Source organism: Corvus cornix, chromosome Z, assembly GCF_000738735.6.
Source record: "Corvus cornix cornix isolate S_Up_H32 chromosome Z, ASM73873v5, whole genome shotgun sequence".
In the NCBI taxonomy this organism is placed as follows: Eukaryota; Metazoa; Chordata; class Aves; order Passeriformes; family Corvidae; genus Corvus; species Corvus cornix.
In genome coordinates, this window is record NC_046357.1 from 43746080 (window position 1) to 43767750 (window position 21671).

Consider the following 21671-nt stretch of genomic DNA (forward strand, 5'->3'; position numbering starts at 1 on the left):
TGTTGGGTTACGCTTGCAGGTATAAACTGTAGGATACAGAGAAATTCCCAGTTCAGTTTCTAGTAGTTGGGACATTTGTCAGCTCCAAGACTCTGTAGTAATACAGTCTGCTACAAAAGCATCCTAAAAATTACTGGATTCACTAGCTCTTGCCACATGATCCTTAAGTAACTTTATGATTTAGCATGTTGTAATAGCGTTAAAGGGATCCCCTTGCAGAGAGATTAATTTCCTCCTGTCTTGTCAGCTTTGTGAAGGGCAGAATGAGTCTAGTGAAATGAAGTAACTTGTTGTGACAGAAGTACCACATCTTATTAGGTACGTTTATCTTTAAGTCCATAGAATGGTTGCTTTGAAAGATGCAATTCTGAAGAGGAGGAGCCATTCTATGTTGGTGATGCAGTTTCATACTTTCATTGTGCAACTGAAAAATATATCTGTGCATAAAACTATAATGAATCAACATCCTTGTCTTGTGACTTTATGATTTTTTTTTTTTTAACTTCTACTGTTATCTTTAAAGGAAACACATCTTTTCCGCTTTATTTTAAAGCTTTTCTTTCATGTTTTGCAGTTTGAAAAGTACTCTGTGTTTTTCATTAGGTAATAGAGAAATGGTTTTTTGCGAATTGGATTTTTTTTCTCATCTGTTACAACTTTACTTTCGTAAACCCCATGTTTAGCAGTTGTGGGTTGACGAAGTATTTACATATTGATTCAATTATGCCTATACTTACTTGCTTATCCTTATTTTAAAGATATTCTTAATTTATACCCTTCTTTGGGGATTTTGAATTTGGCAGTTCCCTGAAGTTTTCCAGCTTGATCCCTTCTGGTATGTTGGTAAATTTAAGAGATTTATCTAAGTTGAACACAGTGGTACTGATTTCCGTTCACTGCTGCACTAAATGTAAAGATATAAGATAGTTATTACAGTTTTGTAGTCTTAGTTTACTACACCAGTATTAGAAAAATTAATTTTTCATCTCCTCTGTGTTCTGGGTAAGAAAACAGTGGCATGTGGAGGTTAATTCAGCAAAGGACAAAAAAAAGAGGAAAAGAGTGTGTTTGGAGAGTTTAGGGTTAAGATATTTTTAAGAGATTTCCTGGATATGGACTCATTCTTGTGGCTTACAAGTTTGAAAAATGCTGTAAAACTCAGACCTTAGTATTCAAAGAATGTTCCACTCTGTTTCTCTCAGCAAGAAATAAATGCACCCATGGATACTGGGGGTGGGGAGATAGGGGCCCGCCTTTTTTTGTTAGGTGGATCAAGGAACTCTCCAAAGTCTGCGATGGCAGAAGGTAAACTGGATCGTCTTCACCTCAGGCACCTTGTGCTAATTAATGCTTTTTTTAGGCAGTATGCATCAGTGGTATTGGAAAACTTTTTGATGTTTGTTTTCCACCCTGAGCATCTCTCCATCTCTCTCCTGAGCAGCCCTCACCAGGTGAGCTGTCACTCACCATGGAGCTGGCAGGATCCAGAGATCCCCTTTCACCTTCCTGTTGCAGGCAGACAGTGTTTTCTCCTCTCTGGTCTCTGCCCTGAGCGGGGGGCAGGTAGTAATGGGCTGCTCAAGGACATCCCATGGTCAAGCTACTGTGGATCCAAACCCGCACCGTGTTCTTTAGGGTGTGATGCAGAGGTGGGGCAGAAGCAGGATGAATCAAGCAGAAAACATGGGAAAGCTTACGTGGGCTCTTCTTCCCAGTGTTTCCACTGGCACCCCTGTGGTGTGATCCCATACAACCAGAGGAAAGGAGACAACCAGGCAAATAGTGCCTGAAAAGGCCAGTGCTAAGGTGACTTGAATGACTAATTGCAGAAGGAGAGTGGGTTTTGTTTATTAAGTCCAGGCACCAAATTTCCTGGTCTGTGCACTGCGCTGTGGTTACAACTACGTCTCATGATAATAAGACATTTAACTCCATGTACCTGTGATTTTCTTGTTCTTTGATTTGGGACAACTGTGTCTTGAGTCAACATCACATGGCAAGAGGAGACTTTGCTTTTAGTCTGCTTTTACTCCGTTTTTCTTTATCTGTCTTGTTGGTTTATAAGTCAGTGTTTTCTTCCACACAGATGCATCCTAGAGGTTTAGTTAACATGGGCAATTTGCAGCTCGGTTTGTTTAAAACTTCTGTTGAGATATACTGAATGGATGAGGTAAATCTCCGGGCACCACACATCTGGCTTACACAGGCAGTGAAACACACTGAGTGAAACTTCAGGAAATTAAAATATAAACTTCCCTGCCCCTTTTCCTGCAGGGGCAGGAGAGGGAATGGGGTCTGCCTGCTTGCATATGCCTCTGTGGTATGTTAACACTTTCAGTACTGAGAGACACCTTGCATTTCTGTCCTGCTTGAGCCTTTCCAGTCAGCATCACAGCTAAATGTGATGCCTTGGGATTTTTATGTTTGTGACCCGGGAGGTCAAAACCTTCCTTTAAGATATACACTGGCATCTGAGAAAGCTGATCATCTGGAAGTCCCCTGTTTGAACTTTTGTCAGCAAACTATCTCATCTTCTGCTCTTCTTTCCCTTGGGGGTGAAAAGATTACTTTTAAAGGAGATCGCGGGTTTTAGATTAGAATGCCTTAAAAACAAAACTTCTCCAAAATCCCTTACATGAGCACAGCATTTTGTTTTTCTGTCTTCAAAATGAAAGAAGCAGCAAGTGAGCCTCATGCTAACATCCCTGAGATTGCTCGAGTGCTGTCATGCTTTTAAATTCAATAAGTCTGACTCTGTAGCATTTTGCATACTCTTATGTATGTACATACGTTCAGCCTTGGCTTGGCATTTTGTGAATAAGTCAAATTTTTTGTTATATTTTGTTTCAGATTTCATACGAAAAGCTAGGGGAGAATATTACATAATCAGGGAGTAATTTATATTCATTTTAAACATTCTAAGCCCATGTGCAAAACAGAAACACAAAGAAAATTAGAAGGACAAAGAAAGTGAAAGCATAATACCTGCCACATTTTACATTTCTGAATTAAAGTACATGTTTTTCCTGGTGTAGCAGGCCTCTTTCCACAGGAGCAGCAGTGGAGTAGGAATCATTACATATGGGCAGCAGACGCCTGAAAGAAAAAAACAGAGCAAAAAATACATAGTCAAAGAAAATTTATTCAAGATCACAAATATCCACTAGATCCTGCATCCAGCTAGTCCTACAGCAACTGAAAACCCTGTGCATTACATAATTAATGCAGATGTTGGCAAGCTTTTATAAGGGCCACTAATTCATTCATACGACTTCCTCTCTCCCTCAAGGATTCTTATACTTGACCTGTTATTACTACAAGGTCTTTAACTAAAGAATTAAAGCCAGATGTCTTGTAGCTAGGTCTCCTTTTGTTAAATATCCCTTATAAGTAAATTTTTTTATATGCAACAGAGAGATCCTACATGAGAACTTCTAAGATTTCTTAAATAATTAATGCTAAAAGGCTTAAAAACAAAAAAAAAGGGTGGATGTATCCTAGAGGAACAATAAAAGTATTATACTCACTGTGCTGAGAAATACTTTTTACTCTAACTTTATATTATCCTGGGCCTGCAGATGTTTCTGGTCGATGTTTAGGCTGGAGGTAAAATCTTTCTCAAAAGGCCTTTAACACAGATTTAAATGTCACGTAGTCCATTTGGGATATAGGTGGAAGGTTTTGTATATTGCTTCATTGGCATTGGCTGAATTGCATTGACAAATGTAGAAATGAAAAGAAACAGAAATAGCTTTGGGTAATTCTAAGGAGATCTTTATCGGATAGTATTTTCACTTGATTCCAGTTACGAATTCTGTACATTTTTGTTTTCAACAAGAAGGTTAGGTTAGCTGTAGCACTTCCTGCAGGGTAACTGGAGCTGTCCAAAACATATGGTTTCATTTGTATGTTTTAATGGGAAGAAAGTACGGTCTTTTAGTGTCGTTGATCTGTTCTTTGACTAGGCTTCTTACCTGCATTGCTAAAACTGGTCTGGTTTTTGTAAAAATTCAAGTTTAGTTGATAGAGTTCCAGAGCAGTAAAAGCAGACGGGCAAAGGCAGTTCTTGTAGAAAGAGACCTTTTGACATGTGTTTCTTGGTTTGATTTTTTTTTAAATTATTGTTTTTACATCCTTGTTGTTTATCCATGCTATACAAGGAACCAGGATATTATTCAGAAGGATTTCTGTTCTTAAGGTTTGCCTTTTGGGAATTGCACCTTGTGTAATTGAATGGAGCTGAGAAAAGAAACTCATTAGGCATTTTCTTATGAGCCAACAGTTTTATCCAAAACTTCCACATTCTGGTGGAATATGGGCTTCTTTGTTGCCCCCCTAGCTGTTCTCAGCAGAGTACTCTGCAAAGAAAATGAATCGTGTTCTCTGACATAGCCATCACAATATTTAATGCAGGAAATAAGGTTGGACGTTTTTAACACTAGTTAAGCCAAATACTACTTTTCTTATTTCTTGGCTCACTTCTACTTCATATTGGAATAAGTCAGTTCTGGTGAGTTATACTTAAAAGCATTGTGTATTTCAAACTATTTCTAGAAACGTGGCTGATGCTCATAGAAATGCTATGTCATGCTTCCTTTATTGCTCATAAAAGCACTCCGTGCTTTATGGATATACATTGTCCCTGGTAATTCACAGTCTCAGCGCATACCAACAATCTTTATTTAGGGTGTTCTTCCCCCTTTTTAAGACAGGACAAGAAGGAGTAGCCATGATGGAATGAGTTAAAACCTGCTTGGGAATGTAATGCTCATTTCCTCCTCTTTGAAAAGTTATTCTTCCTCTACAGACAAACAACAGTTTTATGCACTGATAACATAAATAAGGTGTCTAGCAGAGTTAACTTTTTTAATTATGAATTGCATGCCTTTCCCTTTAACTGAATCTTTCAGCAGGTCTACTTGGCCAGAAGCTCATTTTCTATGCAATTTACAACTACATTAGAAATCATGCTGGCTTCCAGAGCAGATGGAACCATTTCTGGTTGTTTCTAATCTGGTTGCCGTTACTAGATTCCTCAGAGCAATTGTTTGTGAGTTGTGGAATGCCACTTGGTCTGAAAAAATAAGTTTGTTCTGAAGCGTATTCCTTTCCTGTCCCCCTCCCCGCTCTCCATGCATGTCTCATCCATGGAGGCAGTCATATGTTTTCAGTTCTGATGTCATTCTTTTTTTTTTCTCTCTCTCTTTTTTTTCCCCTCTTCCTTCAGTCCACAGCCATGAGCGAACCACAGTGCTACTACAATGAAACCATTGCCTTCTTTTATAACCGAAGTGGAAAATATCTAGCCACTGAATGGAACACTGTCAGCAAGCTTGTAATGGGACTGGGGATTACCGTCTGCATCTTCATAATGCTGGCCAACCTCTTGGTTATGGTGGCTATTTATGTCAACCGCCGATTCCACTTTCCTATTTATTACTTAATGGCCAACTTAGCTGCTGCGGACTTTTTTGCAGGACTGGCCTACTTTTACTTAATGTTCAACACAGGACCCAACACTAGAAGACTGACTGTAAGCACCTGGCTTCTCCGTCAGGGTCTCATTGATACCAGTCTGACAGCCTCTGTAGCCAATTTGTTGGCCATTGCTATTGAGCGGCACATTACAGTTTTCCGAATGCAGCTGCATACTCGGATGAGCAACCGCCGAGTGGTCGTCGTAATTGTTGTTATCTGGACTATGGCCATCGTCATGGGTGCCATACCAAGTGTCGGATGGAACTGTATTTGTGATATCACTCACTGCTCCAACATGGCACCGCTCTATAGTGACTCCTACCTGGTCTTCTGGGCTATTTTCAACCTGGTCACTTTTGTGGTCATGGTGGTCCTATATGCTCACATCTTTGGGTACGTTCGCCAAAGGACTATGAGAATGTCCAGACACAGTTCTGGACCCCGCAGAAATCGGGACACCATGATGAGCCTCCTGAAGACTGTGGTCATTGTGCTTGGTAAGTGCTGACTTTGCTCACCCTGTTGTCCCTGCTCTGTTTCTTATCAGGTGATATCAGTCATATCATGGTCAGTGATATCATGGTCAGCTCCTGGGAGTCAGCAGCATTTGGAAGATACTAGAAGAGGTGCAGACAGTAAAATACCTAGAGTTCACTACTGTGACCACTGGGACTATCAAGCTTATTTATGGAAGTTCACATAACAAACTTGGTCACTCACCCCTGTAACATGAAACTGGTGAAAATCCAGATGTAATGTGGTGGGGTTTTTGCAGCAAGGTATGTTTAAAACGTTTTGTAGCAACCTATTATATGCAGTGTTTGCCCTTTTGTCTTTGAAGACGCCAAATGGCTTCAAACTTAAAATAGTAAAGGGAAGGTTCAGTATTCCACTGAAGTACCTATTGTCTCCTTTTTGCCACCCAAAAGGTATTGTGTGTATTCATGTAAAGTTCCAATATATTGAGAACAATGAGGGGCTACAGGCTATTCATGAAAAGATTGTGTGTTAAGCAGCACTGCATGTACTCAATCCTATAGTGTTTGGCACATACCAGTATGTGACCATTTGCTAATACAGGAAAGTAGCGTGTGAGATACTGGTGTGCTTCAGCACACTGCTCAGGAGGTGCCTAAGCTTCAGAGCTTGGCATGAGGGAAATAGCATAACACAATCTGGATTCAGGAAGTTCTTGTCATTTTGTGACTAGTATTACTTGGGTTTTGTCTGTGGCTCCCAGTTTCTTTATGTAGAAGCACAGCCTGAATGCCAAGTACCATTCCCTGGTGATCTTCTTTGCTGTTTGTTCTGTTCTTTGTTGCTGCAGATGACAGTGAGCTGAAGGCAGCAAGGATGGTGCAGGTTGTCTCCTTGTCCCAACATGTGTTCTCACCCATTAGGTCTTCCAGTACAGTACCTGGGTCTCTAGGTATCACAGTATCCTGTAGCATCAGATGTTTGCCCTAATAGTCCATAAATGTAATTGTTATACAGTCCACAAAGCCCAAAACTTAGGCCCATTTCTCTCCTTGACACTATGGTTCCCATAGATTTATGCTGCAACTTGTGCTTTCTATCACAAACGTGGCAGAATAGTTGCAGAGTGAGTCACTGTGTCACCTCACTTGTTAGTTTAAGAACGTACATGTTGTACTCTGACCCTAGTGATTGGCTTTTTAACCAGAATATGAATTGTGCAGTTAACTAACCTGCTAAACCATTGATAAGACGTATTCCTCCATGTCCTGCTCTTCTCTTCAGGGAAAGAACCTCCATGAGTTTTGCAAGGGAGACTGTAGCAGTTGGTAGAATCTCTCCTGACTTCTTGGTGGTTCAAAAATCTGTCCCTTTGCACCTCCATGATTCTCATGGCAGAAGGCAAGATGAGCTCTTTTAGGAAACAGTTCCCTGTTTTCCCTCCTGAAGGAATTACTGTTCATACAGGAGTGTCGTATTTCCTAAGAGGTGAAAGAACTGGCTCAGACTTAAAAAAAAAAAAAAAAAAAAAAAAAGCCCCCAGAAACAACAACCAAAAAATAGTGGGTGGAAAATAGTAGGCACTTATACCAATGCAATGTGGAGTTGTAGCAATAAATAGTCTTTGAATAAATAGGAATTGTCAGCTAATCCCAAGCATGTGTAGGACTAGAGGTATGTGTATGCAGCAGGAAGGGCAGGTGGTGACTGCACTGTCCTTTTCCTGTGAGAAGAGGTCAGAGGGAAGACCCACTGTGGCCACAACAATAGTGGTGTACAAGGAACGTAAAGTCCTTTTTTTCCCTAATAAGCTTTCTTTTTTTCAGATATTGTTCTAGAAAGAGAGAAACTCCGGGGGTTAAGGGGCATTAGCTAAACTGAAGGTGTTTTCAGTTTAGCTGCAGATGTAGTTCAGTAATACCCGTGACTCCTCATTAAGGTGAGATTTTTCAGGACTGCAGGTAGCACATGTTGAAGCCTTCTTCAAAATTCGAACAGGACCTTATTTCTTGTTACTGCTGCACTTCATTCAGTGTTTTGCACACTCTGTACTTTGCCACCTCTTCTAATCTGCATAAAATAACCATTTACAGAAAACAGTAACTTATTATCTTATTAAATCTGTTCAAAGGAAACAAAGGCACTTGTAGGTTGTGACACTTTTCATCCTTTTTGCAGCTCCCACCTTGGTATTATTTTGCAAAGGGTTTGGGTTTTGGTTCAGTTTGGCTTTTTTTCTAAGCAGTGTGGTTTCTAGAGGAAAACTAGAGGAGGTCAGTCATAGGCCTGACTATGTAAAGTGTAAAGAAGCAGCAGTGCTTTCACCTCCTTACCACCTGTGAGGCACAGTTGCAAGATAAAGCTGGTTGGGAAATGGCTGTGGGTGTGTTGTGTAAATTCTTTTAATTTAAGAAATAAATAAATAATAGGCTGAAGCCAAGAATTAGGGTTTGGGGTAACCACAGAGACTTCTGGAGAGTTAAATTATTGTGCATCAAGGTGTTACCAGACTGCTAGGTGCACCATGAGAAATGTTCATTCGTTGCCATTAGCTGGCGAGTACCATCCCATATTACTGAATTTGCACTTCAGTAGAGGATTGTTTTGTGGTTGTAGAGAAGAAAAGCTAAGCATCACTTCAAAGCACTTCTGGGCAACAGATATCTCAGCTATCAGCAGGTATCTCTCAAGCAAACGGTGTGGTCAGCATTGTTGATCAGGCAGGTGTGCTGGTGCTCTATCACTGTTTGTAGTCTACTTGTAAGTCTGGCTTAAAGTTTTCTTAAGCAGAAGATTTAATTTCAAGGGTCATACTTCCTGAGTGCCTTCTTGAAAAGGTAGTGCTGCAAGTTTATCTACTGGAGCTTTGGGAAGGGCAGAAAAGGTGAGTGTCAGGCTGCATGGAGCAATTTGCTGAACATTTATCTCATGTGATCTGGCTTCTTCTACATCTGTGAAGTTCAAAAACGTGGAGGAAAAGAACCCCTGCCTTTCTTGATGCTGCAGATCAGGGTAATAATACATTACTCAATACACTGGTTTGAGGCAGAAGCCAACTTTTTGCAGGAAGTGAAGATGGGAAAGAAAGTTTATTCTGAAGATCCCTCTCCCTCCTCTCCTACCCCACAGCTGAGTGGGGAAGGGAGCTGGTTTGTGTCAGCCTATTTTACACAGGAGAAGACAATTCATTTTGGAGAAGAGGGAGGGTGCCCTGGGATTCAAAGGAAAACAGAACTGGGAGTCTGGGTAAACCTGTGAGCATTGGCAGAGGGAGGCAAACTATTCCTCATCTTAGAATCTTTGTTAAAATGCTGCTCAGCCGTAAGTAACCCCATTGTGAATTGGGCAGCAGTGAACTGTTCATTTGACTTTTAAACTTCCATAAACGGGTGGCCTGGAGTTGTCCTGCTGGCTGTACTCCCAGGCAAAGCCATGCTGCTGCTGCAAGCAGAAGAGCATCTTTTCCCCTGTCCGCATTCTCTCTGTGCTTTTGGGGGCAGGAGGGGGAGGGAATAACACAAGAGCTTCTTGTTTGTTAGCTGCCTAACACGGCCTGCCCTCCTCATGCCTTGCTGCCTTGCTCCAAGAGGAGAAGACCTGCCCCAAAGGGGTGCAGTCCTCCAGGCAGTGATGCTGTCAGCATGTGCAGGGAGGGTGCCAGCTGCCTCTGACAAGAGGGTGATTGTGTGGGGAGGGCTATGGCTGCTTGACGCGCTGACTGGAGCAGTCGGGATCTGGCACACTGCGTCATCCCACAGAGCGGGTGGGATGCTGAATCCTAGGAACAAGTCAAAAGCAGAGAACAGATTTTTTTTTTTTTCATGCCCTCTTGTTGTTTTTTTCCTTGAGTAAAATAGTTTAAACAGAAGGAAGTGATTTCATAGCTGAGCCCTTTTTTCTTTTAACAAGGCTGCTTTTGAAATCTTTCAAAAGTAACAAGGAACATAAAGCTCTTTCTCTAAACCATGCCTTTCCTTTGCAGTGGAGCTAAGGAAGGACTGATCTGTGCACTGCACATAGCCATAAAATCATGTCTGGTTTGGCTTGCAGCTCAATGACACTTTGCCTTTTGCCACCACCATGTGTTCCCTTTAAATGAGCAATCACGGAGCAGGCAGAAACTGAACAGATACATCAGCTGAAACTTGGCATCCTCTCTTCTGTTCTCCACTTTTTCTCATATTACATTTAAAGACAAAGCTAAACTGTTTTTCTGGTGGGGATTATAGATTCTGAAAGCACTTGTCTGGGCCAGTTGTAGGTTTGGCCCAACAATGGGTGACAATATCTAACTGTTGTTTTAAGAAGTAGTGAAAGCACCAAATTAAGGATTTCAGAACCCAAGTCTGGATAAACTAGCTCTGGTCCATATTTGCTTGGCCTGCAATCAGTCATGAAAGGCTAGGATCTTTCAGTTGTTTTCAGGTGCATACCTGCATTTGTAGAGAACTACTGGTTTAGAATGTTACTGTTGAAAAGTTAGCCTGTATTTCTCCTGCCTAAATGCTGTTTAAATATCCATCCTAATTTGTAACCTTGTTTTTACAGTGTGGATAACTCTGCTGTATACCTTCATATGCATCTTTGGGCATTCCTCTCTATTTAGAATTTAGACTGTGAGATTGTGATACTGAGGGTTTGTAACTGAATTTCAAATAAGCACAATACCTACAACCCTTCTTATTTGTATTTTACTAATCCTGATGATTAACCTTACTATGTTGGATGAGTTCTCAATGTTGTTTGCCCAAAATTAGGCATGCTTGTTTTTACCCAAGCACCACAGTTAGCCCCCAAGATGTAGGGAGACCAAACAATGAATTCATAATTGTTTACCCTTTATGTTCCTGGGAAGTAAAAAGACACTTAGGACTTCCCTGCCAGTAGAATCATCCACTTTGTTTACAGGAATGTGGTTTACTCTGTAAGACTGGGAAACTAATGTGGGCACAGATAAAAAAGGTGAAGGGTCTTTTTGTATAAACTGTTTTGACTTGAGGGAGTCTCACTGTTTTTGAAGACAATCCTTTACTTATTATAACGAAGGAATAAGTGCAAGAAAAACATCTGGAAGTTCACTATAAACATCTGGAAGGGTAGAACTGCTCAGCAACAGCTTTTTTCCTGCCCTCTCTGCTGCAGTTATGGATTGCATGAGACTTATTTTTTTACTTTTGTAGCTTTTCTTTCACATCTAGGTACCAAATGGGGTTGGAAAGCAGCAAAATACTGTTAATGCACACGAGTGTTCATATATGCTCTAGCTACACAGCTGAAGCAAATAAAGTTCATTATTGATAACTTTAACCTTTCTGAGTGGTTGTTTTGATATGCAGTCTGTATCTTGTATCTTGTAAAACTGTTCCCTGTTTCCTCTCATGCAGTAAAAGCACTTTGATTATCAGTAGAAAATAAAAAGACTGTGAAATAGTGCTACAACGTGATTGAAAGCACATGGCGTCTTCACAGAGGCATGTCTTTATTTCCATATCCCTCATGGAGTGTCAGGTAATTAACTGGAATGGCTTATCTTTGTTGGCCTTAAGGCTTAAGCAATACAAAATACATTTCACCAGTTACCAGGGCTGTGGTCCTGGGTGGAGATGAAGATGATCGTGTCTAGACAGAGCTTGGTTATGGTATCACTCAAGCTTTGATAGACCTCCCCTGCACACAGAACATTATTCCTGTGAGCCAGAGGAAGCATCAGCCCCCATAGCACAATGCATCTTATAGGAAGATCTTTTGGAGAAGCCAGGGTTTAACTCTGAGTCCAGTAACTGTAAGGAGACAGCTTCACCTATTTACATCCTCCTTGAGGAGTCCTGCTGGTGTCAAGAGAGATGAGCTTTCCAGCAGCATTTTCCCTGTGATGACTGAAATTGAGGGTGCCTTAGACTGGGGATGTCCTTCCACCAGGTAGCAGTGGCCTCATGGGGCGAAGAGCAGCATCCAGTCAGGTATTTTTCCTTGTAATTCTTACCTTAGAGAGTTGGGCTGGACAGTAAGATCAGGCTGGAGTTCAGATGAGAGCAGCATTTTTCACAGCTTCTTCTCTGGAAGTGGTGCAGTGTGAAGCCATAAATACCATGTTACCCTATAGTCTGTGCAGGGGGCCTGTTCAGAGTCACCAACCCTGCCTGACCCCCGCGTCACAGAAATGTCGCTTGTGTATTGATTTAGTCCTGACGGAAAAATAGGGCAATAAACTCTGGAACTGATGTGAGCAATACAGGTCTGAGCATCAATGACTTTCTGTTCTAGCACACAGGGTGCCATTATGTGTAGTCCCAGTGTTTTCGGATAAGTATATTTTAAAAGTGCATAAACTGGGAATTTAACCCTACAGTCAAGTAAACTGGGAAATTGTTGCTGATGACTGTAGTCTAAATGGAGAGCTCAAAGAGTTTAAAGGATAAGTTCTTATTACATTGTTTGGAGAGGGAAAATTTGTAGTAAATGTTTTCAGAGCTGCAGTGTGACAACAGTACTTTCAAGCTGTATCATCAAATAATTGTATGAAAAAGTGAAATCTTGATTAAAATTATTATTTGTAGCACACCTTATCTATCCTGCAGGATTTTGATGACTTGGGTTTCTCTCTCTTCTCTCAAGGCCTTAGGAGTAGTTCTGATTGCTCCTCAAAAGCTTCTTGCAGGAAAAAACATGCATTCAGGGGGTCGGTGATTTCCAGACCTTGCCATTTCTACTTATTGTCTATTATGTATTATCTTTTTGGTTTTGTTGCTGTTTTTTTTTTTATTTCCACTGTGCATCTTAATGACATTTTAATATTGACTTAAGTAACAGTGTACTTTTAGCTTTCAAGTAGATGAAGGGGAATGGAAGTCCTCATATTATTGCATATATTTGTTAGAAGGTTTCATTGTGAAATCACTCAGATTTAATAACAAGAAGTTTAATTTTTAGTCAGTGATTCATAACAAGTGTACTAATATTTTTGTGTTTGTAAATGTATTCTATTTTCTTGGTAAATACTGCTTGATCACTATATTAGGTCTAGCACTGTTTTCTAACAGGAAGATAAATTTTCACAAAGAATTATTAAAAATCAGTTAAGTTTTCTTTTTGCAATTAAAATAACAGAGGCATGAAAACTTGCCAAGGATCTATGTACAATATGTACATTATTATGCAGTGATTGTAGTGTGTTTAACACCCTTCGCAGGATGTTTCTTGATTGCTTGATACATTTCATGCTGCTAGTAAAAGCAGTACTATGTGTGCTCTCTCTCAAAATCTCAGTCACTGATCATTTTTGTTGTCATTTACAGTTCTTCAAATGAATTCTGGTGGATTTTCTTGAATTTTTTCTAGTAGTCCTAGACCAAATCTTTACCTGTTACTGGTTGGCTGGTGAGAATGCTGAAAGGACAAATAATAAGGAAGCGCAGCATCTGGAAATCACAGTGTGGTCAGTTTGTTTGTGTGATAAACTTCCTAAGTAGCTTTCTTTTCCAAAACAAGCCCATGCAAGCTCCACTTGATGAAGCAGAAGTTTACTGGTGCCTTGTATCCAGGCAACTCTCCCTGAACCCAGAGTGTGGCTGACTGTGTAGGGAGTCTCATTCTAAATGTTTTGCTTTATTTCTTCACCAACTCTCTCAATTTTATTGCATCCACAGCTAAAGCTGATAGATCCCTGGTAACTTTTCTCTAAAGGATTCCAGGTATCCTTGTGGCATTCGATGCTTCACCCTGGGGAACCCAGTTGCAAGTTTTCCCCTTTTTTCCCCCTTCAGTTAAGAATAAGAATTATTTATTTTCATTCAGGATCCTTTGAAAATGCACTTTGAGGAACTTCCATCATTTCCCAATATAGGAATGTGGTTTTATTTTATTTTATTCTTGAGAGGGAAAAATGTCTCTAGTAAATACATTCCTTTAAGTATGATGAAAATGAGGCCTTGTTTAATAAAATCTTTCCCCTGACTTCAGTATAATTTACTACCTTTTCAGGGAAAAAATAAATTTAAAGGGCAGATGAAAGCTCTCTTCCTTTTTCCAAGAATTGCCAGAAAGAGGCATACCTTAAGTAGGTCTTGCACTTTTGTTCATCTTTTGATTAAAAAAAAAAATTATAAGCAAAAAATTATTTCTAATTGCTTGCATAAGTTTCATCCTTTTTCGAAGAAGCTTCTAAAAATGAATTGCATTGGCAAAAGTAGGTATATTTCTCAACAGGCCCTGAGAATTGATTTTTATTTTCCTTTAATTTAATAATAGGATTTGGAAATCACACCTTGACCCTGAAAAATAGAATCCAAGACTTTCATTTTGATCCAGGTAAAATAACAAAATGCTGACTACGGAGTGATAGTCACTTACTGAAAATCCACACTAAATCAAAATTAATTAGTAACATGTCTTGCTCTGAGATCAGACTCCACTTAGCAGTGCTACATCCATGAGTGAGTACTCATCAACCTGGGCTTCTCTAAAACAATGCAGATGGGCACGTTTTGTGAGACATTTGCTCTAAAACAGAGGCCTTGGTAAACTTTGCTGAATACCCGGGCCAGAAATTGTTACCAAGAAGAGATTTTGAAAATCAGATGTATGAGAAGGCTTACTGTAATGCCAGCACATGACTAAGTCCTACTGATCTCTCAAAATTTGAAAGTTTTGAATTTTGTATTTTTTTGGAAGAGAAAGTGGGAATCCATCCTTTCTTTAGAAGAGGCAACAGTAGTGCTTTTGCAAAAGGGCTGCTCACCACATAACATTTTTGTCCTCTAGAAAACCCATAGTTACATGGGGATTTTGATTGTAAATGTTTTGCTTATTTTGTTCACTTACTTTCCAGATAATATTTCTTGCCCCCTCAGCTAAAACTGATACGTCCTTGGCAACTCTTAAAGCAAAGCATTTGCAGTCTGAAAGTTTGGGGTAAGGTCCATGTCCAGCCACTGGCTTCTGTTTTCACCTTTGTGATACCATTTGTCCTTCCTGTGTTTCAGCAAACACCACTCAAGTGCTAAGTCAAACTTACAGCTAGACCTCAGCTTCAGAAATTATGTGAACAAAAATGCCAGCTGATAACTTCTCATTGTAAAACTGCATTCAGTGAGGCACTGAACTGTTGTTTGTTTCCACCAGTGGAAAGCACTGACAACAACAGAGTGTTTTGTGCAAGAGGAGCAGTGGTGCTCCTTCTGCATTGCTTCATTGCACATGAGCAGTGTGATTAAGTATTCTGGGTTGTTTGTTTATTCTGGGATAATCCATGAAAACGGAAAATTAACGATTTTCAATATCAAATTATTTTTGCCTTTATAGTTTCAATGAAACTATGGCTCTTAACATCGAAGCACAGAGTTATTGCTGATGGCAGAACTTGCTGAGACATCTGAGGTACAGCAGCCAGTCAGTGCAGTGGGAAATGGTCAGCAGTGAATGCTAGCTTTCAGACAGCAGCCATGCCTCCATCCTTCTAGCCTCAGCATGAAAAGAATGTTCAACAAAAAGCTTAGTTTGAAAGAAAAAAAAGAAATTAAAAGTGGTCCATCAGTGAGCTCAGTGACAGCATCTCCATGAGTATGAAACACGAAAACAGGAAGCAGGAAGCTGTTCTGCCAGCACCAGAAGAACTCAGAATTGTGTTTTCCTTTCAAATTCAGATTCTAAATACATTTATTTTAAAAAATGGCCAAAGATCTTTTCAGGTTTTTTTCTTTCTTTTTTTTTTCCCAGCCCTTCCATCATAAGTTTCTCTCACACACTGACACATTTGATATCCTTCTTTAAAGCTGGAAGTAACAACAGCAGCAGAAGATCCCCATCCTTTCTGCACTTCTCATTTGGGAAAACTTTGTGTCGCACTTCTACTTTCCTCAGCATAAGAAAATGTCACTGAAGTTCATTTTCCTGTATCCACATGGGTACATGTACTGGTACTATGTCCAAGTGTGCTGCTTGTGAAATGTGGCAGGTCTGCTGGTGGACACATATCCTTTCCCATCAATGCCGAGAGAACAGCAAGGGCTCAGAGCTTGTATGGCAGGTCATGAAACTTTGGAAGCTGTGGCATCATTTGTAAATCTGAGGCATTTAATTCCCAAGCTCTAGTGCTGTCCATCAGTCTGCGCTATTTGGTGAGGTACTGGAGCAAAGGGAATTGCTGTAAGTGAAAATCTTTGTTTTCTGGACCCACCAGCAGACAGGAGGTATTTGAACACCATGGGATGAGTGCTTTGAAGTTTGTGGATTGGGTGACCTAAAGTTTTGCAACTGGGAAAGTGAGAACTTGGTCTGTAAAGCTGCCCCAGACATATCTGCCATGGGGGTGGCCATCTGCTTCTGCAAGGAGAACAGCCTCTTATGTGTTGCATAAGGTTGCATGATGTTGAAGTAACAATTCCTTGATGGTAGCATTAAAAGCCTCTGAGGTTACTGTAAAGAAAAATGTTTGAGAGGAGAGAGAGAGAGAAATTCTGTTGCATTTTTTTGTGTTTGAGTAAGAGCTATCTGCTTGGGTCTTTCTGTTTTAATAAAGTACTTGGTATCTGATTACAAGTTTGTTAATATAACCATAGATATGTGAGAACACTTAAGATTTTTGAAATATCTTCCTTCATGAAAGAAGTCATCTCCTGAAGAAAAGGGAGGGAATTTAGCTGTTAAAAGGAGAAAAATCTGCCAAGCTCCCCTGGATTCAGTACCTTCCTTGTTCTTCTAAAAGCAGTTTTGAGGGAGCTGTTTCCCATCTTCTGATATTGATATAACCTCAGAAAGAACTTGTTCTGACATATGGCATTGATAATTCTCATCTTCCCTTGTTTTAAGTTGCTTTAAGGTGCTCATTTTTTGCTTTTCTAGAGAAGTACAAGGAGTAATTTAGAGATTAATTTTCTAAAAATTACTCAGCAAAAGCTGAGTATATAGAGAGTAAAAAAAAACCTGTGTAAAATTATTGTGTCTTTGTAGAATGGCTGCCACTTTCTTCTTTTAAACAGACTAAAATTGAAAACTGGATAGATGCAATGTTGTGGGACATAGCTCTAAGGGTGCTGGGTGCCAAGGGAACATTGCTTGCTGCCTGCATGCTGCCTGATACTCAGCCTTGTGAACACATTTGGCCTTCCAGATGCATTTTGTATTTACCCTCCTTCAACAAGGAGAGAGTAATACCAGAGTATGTTGTAACTTTACTTCTTTCCCACTTTTGTCTCACACACACACAAAAAAAAAAAAAAAAGGTAAAGTGAATGGATATTTGTTAATAGGCTATAATGTCCCTGTAGACCATGGGGACTGAAAATGTCCTTCATTGAGGGTGATCTGCATCTGATCCATGCCTATTTAGCCAGGGTTCTGCACAAAATTAGTTGTGTAGGTTTCTGTGTTTCCAGCAGAAAAGCTTGATTCACTCTGTGGGGAGGAGGGATCAATTTAAGTCAACAAACAAAGCAAAGTACTTAGCTTGAAATAAGTAGTGTAGCATTCTTTAGATGAACTTTCAGCTTATTCACCCATCAAATACCTGAGTGCTGCACTCACCATGTGTAGTGCTGTTACAAAGCAGAAGGCTTTCAGGTACACTGGCCTTGCCCCCCAAGTAGGGTGAGAGGTGTGGATAAAGCCATAGAGACTCCAGAAATACGAGCTTTTTAGGCACATTCCAGAGAACACAGTACTGATTGATGCTGTTTCCCATGAGATTTTCCTTTCATTTAGTTTTTTTTTGATTCCTCACCCTCCTGCCTCTCCTTTCCCTCTGTTCCCATCTCTCCACTGTCTTATTTATAACTTTATCTGTGTGGCCTTGCCCCTGTTCGGCTGGTGGGCAGGAGCAGCACCTCTGACAGCCAGACGAACTGCCAGGATAAGCCGTGGGAGCCTGAGCTGTCAGAGAATGTTCTGGGGCCTTCACCCTCTCCTGGAGCACTGGAGGCCCCATCTCACATGCCTCTGAGCTGGATTGGGCTGCCAGACTGTCCTGGCTTGTGGCATGGCATAGAGAAGCAATTTCAGGCCTATTTCCAGAAAACAAAGTGCATCCATCTTCCTGCAAAGCATTGTCATAGGCATAAATATCCAGTATATAGAGATTTACTCCTAGAAGGAAGAGCAATGGGTTTTTTTCCTGAATTATTGGAACCACATTGTGAAATGATAGGCCCATCTGTTCTGTTTTTACCCTGCCAGTTCACCATTTAGGCCTCTCCTTGATTTATCTCTCTGATTGAAGGAGAGAAGTACCTCAGCAGGAGGAGTATTGAGTTCTTTGCCTGCTGGGTAGGCAGCCATTTGCTTCCCAGCTTCCCTGAATAAGCTGATCCAACAAAGGGGGGGCACCAGGATGCAAAAGACCCTGCTGTCTTTGGCCACTGGCCAGGCACAGGTCAATTTACTATTGCTGCTGAGATTTTGGGGGGTCTAGGGCTTGGGTTTCTTTCTTCCGACAGCTCCCTCTGCATCCATGGGAGCTCACAGAAACCAAACAGGGCTGTCACATCCTCTGGTTAAAGCTGCAGAGGATACCTGACTTTCCAACCTCTCCTCAGTGCTCTGGGAAGCTCAACACAAGTTGACAATATAAGAAAGGTACTTTATAAAATTTATTTTATTTTTTTTTTTTGTAGTTGTCTTGTACTTCCAGTTCCTAAGTCCTAAGTACTGATTGATCATCAGTAATTGAAAAAGTAGATTGCACAGAAATAATGGCCAGTTAAGGTGTGATCCATAAGAAAATTGCACCTGTTTGAGTATTTACGATTGGGAGGGATGTATAGCTATCCCTACAGATGTAGCAATTCTCTAGGATACAGTGCATACAACAGTGCCTCAGATTCCAACATCTGCATTTAAAATGAGTGGAGAGAGCTGGCTGAAGCACAACTTCTGCATTTGTCTGTATAAACACAAGGATTTCTCCGCAAGTGCTGTTGAAATCTTAGCAGGGACACAAACCAGATTTCAAACCTGGCCTTGACCTTGAAAACAGTGATGAAATACATTAAAACCTTGACCACGAACCATTCATAAGCTTTGTACTTTATTGCACTTCACTTTAGAACAATACTCCTTTTTCCCCAAAGTTTGCAGACTGGTCTCTGGCGTCCATAGGCTATCAAGAGTTACCCTTGACTCATACAGTACAGGGAATCTTGCAAAGCGTCACTTACGGGATGTCTCCATGGCATATGGCACTGTTGAGTGCAGATTTTCCCCAAAATAACGAAGAAAATGTTATACTTGACAGAGGCTTTATTAGAGAAGCTTGACATCCTTTTCATTTGAAATTTAAGTTCATCGCCTCTTTTTGCTGCAATTGCTTTCAAACAGAAGAGATAAATGTCTAATGGATGCATCAGTTTCACTGAGCGTCTCCTCAGATGTATGTAAGAAAGCAGAAAGCAGAATAAATAAAAATGTCAGCCCAAGCAGAAAGCTTCTGATGTTGTAAAGAGTTAAGTTGGGTTTTTTTAATAGAAAGTAGTGTTAGTACAGTGCCCAGGCTCCAGTACCCTGATACGCCTAAAAATCTGCATGTATGCAGTTTTGAAGGCAGCATTTTGTAGCAGTGTATTATAGTGGAGTTCTGTGTGTGCTGAAATCTGTGATAGTCAGAGATGTTTGTTGCCACACCTTGAAACCATATCCTCCACTTCTGTGACACAGACTGACCACTTTCAAAAAAAACAAGAAAAGTCCACATGCTTGGAAGATGGGTAGTATATTTTTTTGTTGTTTAAACACCTCTATTTCTCACACTTCAGAAAAATAAAACACAAAGTTCTTGGAAATCCCAGGCACATTGCCAGCATTTTAAAGACCTGAAAAAGTTGTTAGGCTAGCAGTAGGTTTGGAAACTTGATGAACCAACATGAGAGATATCAGTAAGAGAAATATCTGGAAATATTTAATGATTCAGTTGCTCAGTTCATGTATGAATTTTTCTTTAATTTAGATGGAGGACTTGTGTTAGAATATTTTCACCCTTACTGATTAAAGTGTGTGTATAGATATTGCAGTTTGTGCCCTTGGTATGAGGGTTTTCCAGGGGACCCCTCATTTTTGTGACCACAGCCGCCCTGTTTGTGGCAGTGTTTTCTGGCTCCAGGACTTGGTTAGAGTTCATGAGCATTCAAGAGCTGATAAAGACACCTCTGTGATGCTGTCACATTAAGAGTAAGGCAAACTTTTCTGACACATGAAGAGTAAGGAAATTTAACAGGAAAATAAATGCCCTTGTGTTCCAGCTGGTCCTCAGATATCAAAGGAGCTGGTGGTGGCTGGGCTTAGATTCTGGGTCATAGACAATTCATAGACTAAGCAACAGAAATACAGAGCCAATACAGCACTCTAAATCCTGTCATGTTTAATAAGAACTACTCCAATTCCAGACTCACAGGTAGAACAATACCATACAATACACTGTAAGCCCGGTTGTGCCCAGTGAACCCTCACAGCCAGAATAAAAACGTCTGATGGCATTCAATAGCTCTCATGGCCAGGTAAAAATAGTGTCATTTCATGAGCAACAGAGGTGCGGGTTCTTCTTGGATTGCTCATGATCAGTACTCTCTGTGAAAGCACGTGTGAATACTTAAAATACAAATAATACAGATAATGACAAATGCATTAAATTGTGAGATGAGTATGTGCAATGAAAGTGTAATGACAACATAAGCTAGCTTTCTGAATTTCCCAAAGCGCTTAGTAGAGCTGAGTCTGACCCAGTAGGTGTCCCTAAGGGTGAGGAGATGTGCACAGCCCATTGAGCATCCCTGGATACATTCAGAAAGGACAACTAGGAAGAAAGATGGAGAGGTGGCAAGTTACATATGGCTCTCTTCTGCCATAAACAGCTCTTGAGGTTGTCTCGTTCCACCTGGCTGACATATCTCAACAGAATGTTTCTCTGGAGAAGATTAAGTTTTAACTGCATACATAAACTTTTACATGTGTCTGTTGCAGTGATATGCAATGCTCTTGCATGCATTGGTACCTCTGCCTCTCCCTTTCCCTGTGCTCATGGACAGTGTTCATACAGTGCCCACTGTTTATAACTTACTGGAGCAAAACTCTCCTGTTTGGGGAGGGAAAGAGAGGTCTGGCCTCCCCGTTCTCATCATTCCCTTCCCCAAGCACACACAGCTTGGGTTTTACAAAACCCCATGGTTGAGGTACTGATGCAAGCTTCTCCAGCCATGGGTCAGGTGGAAGGAAAGCAAAGTTCACATGAAAGCCGTGTCAATAAGGCGGAAGGGTGGCTGGATTGTAACCAGGACAACATCTTGTGCAGTGGAGCACAGAATGCACCAACCAAAGAGACTCACCTGGCATCCCAGCACTACGGGCTTTGCAAACTGCTCAGCCAGCTCCACACATGAGATCCACAAAACACTGATTAAAGTAGCAGGGAGTGAAAACTGTCCTGGACAGACCGTGTTACTTGCCCCACATCTGTAGCAGTAATAATCTTCTTAGCCGCTGATGCTGCATTCTTAAAGGGATTTGAGCTCGTGAGACTTGAATGAGCCTTCTCTAATAAATGCAGTTAAAGACAAGAGGATAGATAATGAAAAATGTAATTAGTGAATGCTTGTTTTCCAAAAATATGAGCTGAAAGTACTGTGAAATCAACAAATTTACAGTAGGCCTGTCTGGAAGTTCTGCTTAATGTTACCCTGTTCTTACCTACATATTCTCATACTCATAGATAATTAATGAGCATGATTACAATATCA

The 21671-nt window shown here is 40.6% G+C and overlaps 1 protein-coding gene across 2 annotated transcripts in view; it reads left to right on the forward strand.

Moving 5' to 3' along the window:
- The window catches only part of LPAR1 (lysophosphatidic acid receptor 1), a 74761-nt gene that overhangs the window by 33212 nt on the left and 19878 nt on the right, over nt 1-21671 (forward strand). For both annotated transcript variants that reach the window (XM_039567075.1, XM_039567074.1), the window contains one exon: nt 5228-5975. In XM_039567075.1, the coding sequence (XP_039423009.1) occupies nt 5228-5975 (748 nt within the window). The remainder of the gene's footprint in view (nt 1-5227; nt 5976-21671) is intronic.